The 8,789-nt window shown below is 30.4% G+C and overlaps 1 protein-coding gene across 1 annotated transcript; it reads left to right on the top strand.

Moving 5' to 3' along the window:
- Window positions 1-5,510: 5,510 nt before the first annotated feature.
- LOC119682384 (jerky protein homolog-like) lies at window positions 5,511-7,005 on the top strand. Its single transcript, XM_038095814.1, has one exon. It carries the CDS (start codon window positions 5,835-5,837, stop codon window positions 6,546-6,548), a length of 714 nt encoding a protein of 237 aa, XP_037951742.1. The 5' UTR covers window positions 5,511-5,834; the 3' UTR covers window positions 6,549-7,005.
- Window positions 7,006-8,789: the final 1,784 nt, after the last annotated feature.

Here is an 8,789-nt window from a genome sequence, read left to right as displayed (position 1 = left end):
AAAGCCAACTAGGAGAGTGGTGAAAACTTTTCAAGGGCAGTCTACGGTAACCAAAGAGTTAACAGGATCACTAACGTGGCAGGAGGATTGTTCAGTTAGACAAATTGACTATAAAAGAGCCAGCGGAGGCTTGATTCGGTCTCTTGTATTTTGGTGTTTTCTGAGAACGGCAAGTGGGACATATCAGTTCACGTTCGTTATTAAAAGTCGACAAAAGAAAATTTTTTTTTAAATTTAATTTATGAAAAGTGAACAAAGTTTCCAAATTAATTAAAAATTGTTTTTAAACTTGACTAAAGTGAATAAAAAATCCAAAAATTAATTAAAAATTTTTTTATTAAATGTTGATTAAATTGAACAAAGATTCAAAGTTAATGATAAATTTTATTCAACGTTGATAAAATTGAATAAAAATGCAAAATAGATTATAATTTGTATTAAATTTTATAAAAAGTGCATAAAAACGCAAAATTTTAACAAGAATTTGTTTTATTATTAAATTTTATAAAAAGTGCATAAAAACGCAAAATTTTAACAAGAATTTGTTTTTATTATTAAATTTTATTAAAAGTGCACCAATTCATTAAAAATCTTAGTATAAGCAAAGAATCTATAGCACAAAGAAGTGCCACGCTCATACAAACGAAATACCCACTTTATTTTGCTGGTGGATTTATAATAAATCCACCCAACCTCATGCAACAATGTTCGATCGAGTCACAACTGGTATGATGTTCAGTTCAAACTCATTGCAACCCACAATTGTTTTTATACGCCTGTTTCTTTTACCCTTCTTGTTTTTATTTGTCTATTTAATTAATATACATGGATTACGCTTTGAATGAATATTTTCTACCGCACTTTCAGTAAAACGAATAGGAGACATACTTTCATCATCTAATATTGGATTTTGTGTGCTCCCGGATTTGCCATCATCATTCACACCGATCTTTTCTGTTTCAAGTAGAAATAATTCCTGTTGTTGTTATTTATTTCGTACATCGTAAAGTTCTTCACCGAAACTTTTATCTTTATCTTGTAAACATGTTTTTTTTGATGGCCCGCCACCAAAATTAAACAGGTCATCATCACTATCATCATTATCAGTAAGTACTGCAATGATTAGACGTTTATAGGCTTGCTGCGTCTCTAAATGAGCTGTATTACTGCTCCGTGGTGGCGAATTATCTATTTGCACACCTGATTTTTGCTGAAAACCTTCAACTGTAGTTTTTTCTTTCCGTGTAGTTATAATAGGTAAAGGCTTTGGTTTCGGTTTGGAAATTACGTTTTTAATGGGAGATTTTTTGCCAGTTACTTTATCACTTGTCTGCATACTTTTTTTTAATTGAAATAAATTCTCTTCTTCATTACTGTCATCACTGTCATTGATAACAATTTGATTAATTTTGTTCCGTTTACGCTTTGAATGAATATTTTCTTCCGCACTTTCAGTAAAACGAATAGGAGACATACTTTCATCATCTAATATTGGATTTTGTGTGCTCCCGGATTTGCCATCATCATTCACACCGATCTTTTCTGTTTCAAGTAGAAATAATTCCTGTTGTTGTTATTTATTTCGTACATCGTAAAGTTTTTCACCGAAACTTTTATCTTTATCTTGTAAACATGTTTTTTTTGATGGCCCGCCACCAAAATTAAACAGGTCATCATCACTATCATCATTATCAGTAAGTACTGCAATGATTAGACGTTTATAGGCTTGCTGCGTCTCCAAATGAGCTGTATTACTGCTCCGTGGTGGCGAATTATCTATTTGCACACCTGATTTTTGCTGAAAACCTTCAACTGTAGTTTTTTTCTTTCCGTGTAGTTATAATAGGTAAAGGCTTTGGTTTCGGTTTGGAAATTACGTTTTTAATGGGAGATTTTTTGCCAGTTACTTTATCACTTGTCTGCATACTTTTTTTTAATTGAAATAAATTCTCTTCTTCATTACTGTCATCACTGTCATTGATAACAATTTGATTAATTTTGTTCCGTTTACGCTTTGAATGAATATTTTCTTCCGCACTTTCAGTAAAACGAATAGGAGACATACTTTCATCATCTAATATTGGATTTTGTGTGCTCCCGGATTTGCCATCATCATTCACACCGATCTTTTCTGTTTCAAGTAGAAATAATTCCTGTTGTTGTTATTTATTTCGTACATCGTAAAGTTTTTCACCGAAACTTTTATCTTTATCTTGTAAACATGTTTTTTTTGATGGCCCGCCACCAAAATTAAACAGGTCATCATCACTATCATCATTATCAGTAAGTACTGCAATGATTAGACGTTTATAGGCTTGCTGCGTCTCTAAATGAGCTGTATTACTGCTCCGTGGTGGCGAATTATCTATTTGCACACCTGATTTTTGCTGAAAACCTTCAACTGTAGTTTTTTCTTTCCGTGTAGTTATAATAGGTAAAGGCTTTGGTTTCGGTTTGGAAATTACGTTTTTAATGGGAGATTTTTTGCCAGTTACTTTATCACTTGTCTGCATACTTTTTTTTAATTGAAATAAATTCTCTTCTTCATTACTGTCATCACTGTCATTGATAACAATTTGATTAATTTTGTTCCGTTTACGCTTTGAATGAATATTTTCTTCCGCACTTTCAGTAAAACGAATAGGAGACATACTTTCATCATCTAATATTGGATTTTGTGTGCTCCCGGATTTGCCATCATCATTCACACCGATCTTTTCTGTTTCAAGTAGAAATAATTCCTGTTGTTGTTGTTTATTTCGTACATCGTAAAGTTCTTCACCGAAACTTTTATCTTTATCTTGTAAACATGTTTTTTTTGATGGCCCGCCACCAAAATTAAACAGGTAATCATCACTATCATCATTATCAGTAAGTACTGCAATGATTGGACTTTTATAGGCTTGCTGCGTCTCCAAATGAGCTGTATTACTGCTCCGTGGTGGCGAATTATCTATTTGCACACCTGATTTTTGCTGAAAACCTTCAACCAAAGAATCTATAGTACAAAGAAGTGCCACACTCATACAAACGAAATACCCACTTTATTTTGCTGGTGGATTTATAATAAATCCACCCAACCTCATGCAACAATGTTCGATCGAGTCACAACTGGTATGATGTTCAGTTCAAACTCATTGCAACCCACAATTGTTTTTATACGCCTGTTTCTTTTACCTTTCTTGTTTTTATTTGTCTATTTAATTAATATACATGGATTAGTAACGAAGTGAATGGTAAAGAAATCCCTCAAATAATTTTTCTATATACTTTGTTGCTTTATCTTCTTGTACTGGAAAGGCCCATATCATAGGAGTAAAGAGTAATAGAATATATTATTTTTTTTATTGCAACAAATGATGCACTACAAAAACCATTATGTATGTACAAATGTGATATTGGAGACATTAAGTCTGCAGTATATTAATATGTATGTTTTTATTGCACATTTGTGCATATATTTTACCTCAAAAGGAACTACTTCTTAATAGTTTGAATTTTTGGTGACTTTTTGTGATTATTTTAAAAAATATTTTTAAGATTCATATAAAAGTGTTTGAAAAGTATTTTAAAGAAAATAAAAATATTAGAAAAGTAAGAAAAATTATATTGAAAAAATGTATAGAAGTCACTAAAACCACTAAGCGCATGAGTTTGAGGAAGTTTGAGGAAGTTTGAGGAAGCGCATGAATGCTATTTACAAAGGATTGAAATGTTAAAATTGGAAAAGTCAGAAAAAGGAAAAAATCAGATTTGAGACATAAATAAATTTGTAATGTGTTTTTACACTACAATTCATACCAATAGCAAACAGGTAATTTTGTTTCATATGCTATCAAATTCAAAAACTTATCAAATGTACACAATTTTGACTTCGTCACTGAAATGCTGTTTGATCGCTTGAACATTTTACAGCGAACAAACACACAAACATGCGTATAATGTAATACAGAGGGTTGCATGTATGATTGAATACGTATGCAGTCGGGCTTTTGTCAGCCTTACTTGACTCACATATAGGTTTGAACTGAACATCATACCAGTTGTAACTTGATCAAACATTGTTGCATGAGGTTGGGTGGATTTATTATAAATCCACCAGCAAAATAAAGTGGGTATTTTGTTTGTATGAGCGTGGCACTTCTTTGTACTATAGATTCATTGGTATAAGGTATAAAAAGTGAACTGAATTCGGAAATAGCTAAATATTTAACAAAAATTGTTTAAATTTAATGAAAGTTACTAAAGTTCAAGAATAGATAAATTTTTAACAAAAAAAAAATTATGTAAAATTAATAAAAGTATGAATTGAAAGATAGAAAAGAAGTCTTTTTTTAAGAAGAAGAAGGAAAAAGTGCTATAACTGATCATAAGAATTTGAATAAAAAGCATCACACTCAATATCTAACAGACGTAAAAGGAAACAACAGGAACTGAAGGACAGTAACGGCGACTGGATCCACCGTTAGGATACAACGGTGGCCAGGTATTCCAGCTATTAAGGATACAATTTGAATAAAAGAAAAGAATAAAAAAAAAAAAAAAACTTTAAAGCTTTAACTGCATAATTTCAATTATTTTTTTTTATTAAATTTATTTGATAGTTATTATTAATCTTATATTAAATTAAAAAAAAAAAGAAAAAAAAAAAAAGATATATATTTTATTTGGTTGTTTTATCATTTACAAGAAGAAAACTGTTTTGAATGACTTGATAACTATAATTTTTTTTTGTTTTTGGGTCAATCTGTAACATCAAAGAGAAAAATATCAACATATCAGAAAAGAAAAAAAAAAAATCCATTACAACCACTGATGTATAAATATTTATTTCTTTGTTTATTTGTTTGGGATTTTTGAATTTATAACTAGGTCACACACACACACACAGCGGTGGCTGAAGTGACGTCATTTCTGCGGCTGCAAGGTAAGCTATGAAAACAAATAGCAAACGTAAAAGAGATAACTAATTTTCTCAGTTAAAAACTGAGTGTTTTATAATTAAATATTTTTTTCTTTTGGTTTCATGTTTATTATCAGTACTACAATTTTTTTTTTTTCTCTTTTCTATTCTTTTGTTGGTGTTTTGGTTAGGGAAGTTTTTTTTTGTATATACACCAATTGTCACCATATTAAGTATAACAAAGAAAAAAAAAATAGTTGTTGAGAAAGGAATGAATAAAAACCTGGTAATCACAGTAGGTTTATTATATTATTTTTGATAAAAATATATATATATATTGAAGACATTAGTGAATATTGTAAATATTTATACATGCATAAATATTTAGTAAAATTTTATTAGAAAAATATGTATATATGAAATTCTTTGTAAATATCTATATATGTATATGAAACATTGTAAATATCTATATAGGAAATATTGTAAATATCCATATATGAAATAACGTAAATATCTATATATGAGGAAATATTTGGTAAAATTATTATTACTAGTTTGAAATTATATTATAAACGTCATAAAACAATTTCTGTATTTATAGTACAGTAGAATCGCGGAAAAGTTAACTCTCGAAAAAGTTAATCTCGCGGAAAAGTTAACAGCATTTCGGCGTCCACGTAGCGCTCTAAAAAGTTAACTTCGAAGTTAACTTTTCCGAGCGTATGAATTTTTTTTTTGAAATCAACCGTTTCTTTGCCGACACAAGCCAGTGCGAGCTCTAGTTTTGATTATGGGTATTCCCCGAATATTCTATTTTCTTTCTGTTTTGTTTTGTGCTCCAAACATATGTTTTCATTCTTGTCGCAAATTACCTTGATTGAATTGTTCGGTAGCGTTTGAGTTGATTAGTTGTGAATTTTTTATTAAAAAAATGTCAAAAATACAGAAAAAACGGCAAATCAGATTAAATTTGCAACAAAAAGTAGATATATTAAGAAAACTTGATGACGGTATTGCGGGAAATCGAATAGCGCTGCATTATGGTGTGTCTAAAGTAGCCATCAGTAAAATAAACAAAAAACGCCAAGAAATTTTAAAAACAGTGGCGGCCACTTATGAAAGTGCAGAGAAGAAAACACTCCATAAGTCGGAATATCCTGATCTGGAGGTAAACTTGTACAATTGGTTCCTGAATCAACGGCAGCGTAATTGTGCAGTGACTGGTGCCATCTTAAAATCAAGAGCTAAACTCGAATTTGAAATTCTGTATCCGGGAAAAAAATTTAGTGCAAGTGATGGATGGCTGGCAAATTTTAAAAAACGGCACGGTATTCGCCTTCTCAAAATTTGTGGGGAAATTCTTTCGAGCGATACACCGAAAATAACTCCGTTTGTACATAGTCTACGAGCAAAAATCAATGAAATGGGCATCTCCGACTCCCAACTATATAACGCAGATGAATCTGGACTATTTTATCGTTTATTACCGGACAAAACATTTGTCGCAGCAAACGAACATGCCGCACCGGGAAGAAAAACTGTTAAGGAAAGAATTACATTTTTGTTGTGTGCAAACGCAGATGGTTCGCACAAGTTGAAGCCGTTGCACAGTGTAACGAGTGCGGACAAAAATCATAAAAAATGAAGGTTATTGGAATTGGAAAAGCGGTTTACATATTGATAGGTAATACTTCTACTAAGAAAAATCTGAAATATTTTTCAAAAATTTCTATGCATGGGACCACATCTTCTCATCAAAGTCACTCTAATTAGATCTTAATTTTTTTTTTGAAAAAACCTAAGTTTATAGCAATGCACTTTCAAGCCATATATTAGTTTTTTTTAGGTACAACTCTGCATAAAATGCATATATGAGTAAAATATATAATTTAGTAAGTCCGTTAACACTTTGATTTATTTTGTTTTGATTCCTATTTTCATTTTACCGTTATTCTAAAAAAGTAAATTCGCGCGCGTGATCAGTTCATAAAAGTTAAACTTTAAAAGTCTTTTTCTCAAAATTATATCAATTTATATTTCTAATTTTTTGACAAATTACTTATTCAAGTATGTACTTAAAGAATATCTAAAAATTATTTGCATCTAGCTGCAACTTTTAATGAAATGTGATTTTTTCAGTGGCACCAATTATTAAAATTAAAGAACTTTTTGAGTTATGGCTTACAGAAACAGAAAAAAATCGTGTTGAAAAAATAAATATTATGATGGAATTTGTTTTGAAAAGATTTGGTTTTCAATTAAATAGTCAAAAACTCAAAAAGAAAATCAATTTTCTTGAAATACAATTAAAAAGAAAGTGGTTACATAGTTCGAGGATGAGAACTAAATTTATTAATAAGAATTCCGCCTGGCTTGATTTTGAGTTTAGGTACGATGACTGCAAATGTTTAGACGTAAGTACATTTTTATTTCTTGTTGCTGAAACTTGAAGTAATATCACAAAATTAGGAACCAACAACTGCTGCCTTGGAGCCTCTAAGAAGTGAAAATGAAATAAGTAATAACGCATTTAATAATAAGGGCCGTCCTGTAAAATCGTATGTTGAAAGCTGTGATAGAACAAAAAGACGTAAAGTTGAAAAACTTATATCATTGAAGTCACCAGAAGAAATTACACATGCTGCAAAACGTTTAAATTATACAGATGAAATTAAACGCTTATCGATAAATAAAGCTATCGCTTTGTGTTTTGATTTAGATTTATCGGTAAGAAAATATAATATTTTGCGGTCGGTGATACATGCTATGCATCCTGATTGCTTTCCAAGCTACCACCTTATAAAGAAAGCAAAGGAAGAATTGCTACCTAATCCTATTTTTGTGTCGGAATCTTCAGCAGAAGTGCCGCTCGAAACTTTGCTTAATGTAACAGCTAAAAGCTTATTAGCATTAAACAAAATTAATTGCAGTATGAAAATTTTATTAGAATGTAAATGGGGTTTTGATGGCAGCTCAGGTCATAGTACTTATAAACAAACATTTCCTAATGAAAACGCTACCGATGAGTTCATGTTCATTGTGGGGTTCGTTCCACTTAAAATGACAAATAATATCAACAATGATCTCGTATGGGAAAATAAAACTCCTTCTTCAATAATGTACTGCCGGCCAATAAAATTTATATTCATGAAAGAAAATCGAAATTTAATACAATCTACAGAAAAACATTTGTCTCAGCAAATCGACAAACTTGAACCATATTATTTCAAAATTGACAACTTTGATGTTGAAGTTCATTTCAAAATGTATTTAACAATGATTGATGGAGCAGTCGTAAATGTATTAACTGAAAATAGATCTTGTAGTACTTGTTATCTTTGCAATGCCACCCCTTCAAAAATGAATATTTTAACTGCAATTACAAGCCCACCAAATGAATTAAATCTTCAGTATGGATTATCAACGTTGCATGCCTGGATAAGAAGTTTTGAGTGTGTATTAAAAATTGCTTATAGAATACCTTTAGGGTGCTGGAGAGTTACTACTGATGAAGCAAAAGAAATTTTTAATAAAAATAAAAAAGAAATTCAATTAGAAATACGAAATAGAATGGGATTAATTGTAAATAGAGTCAAAACAGGCTACGGAACATCAAATGATGGAAACACAGCTAAAAAATTTTTCTCTAAATTTGAATTAGCTTCTAGTATTACTGGAGTTAACACAGAGTTTATAAAAAATTTGTACATAATTTTATGCATTTTATCAAGTGGTAAAACCATAAATTTGTTAACATTTAAAGATCTTCTACAAAAAACTCAGGAAATTTATATAGTACATTACTCATGGTACAATATGCCAGCAACTTTACATAAAATACTGATTCATGGATGTGAAGTTATACAACATTTCAATATACCAATTG

Source organism: Teleopsis dalmanni, chromosome 2 (genome assembly GCF_002237135.1).
Source record: "Teleopsis dalmanni isolate 2A chromosome 2, ASM223713v2, whole genome shotgun sequence".
In the NCBI taxonomy this organism is placed as follows: domain Eukaryota; kingdom Metazoa; phylum Arthropoda; class Insecta; order Diptera; family Diopsidae; genus Teleopsis; species Teleopsis dalmanni.
The sequence above is the reverse complement of the archived record's forward strand: the minus strand, read 5'-3'. Positions and strand labels throughout refer to the sequence as shown.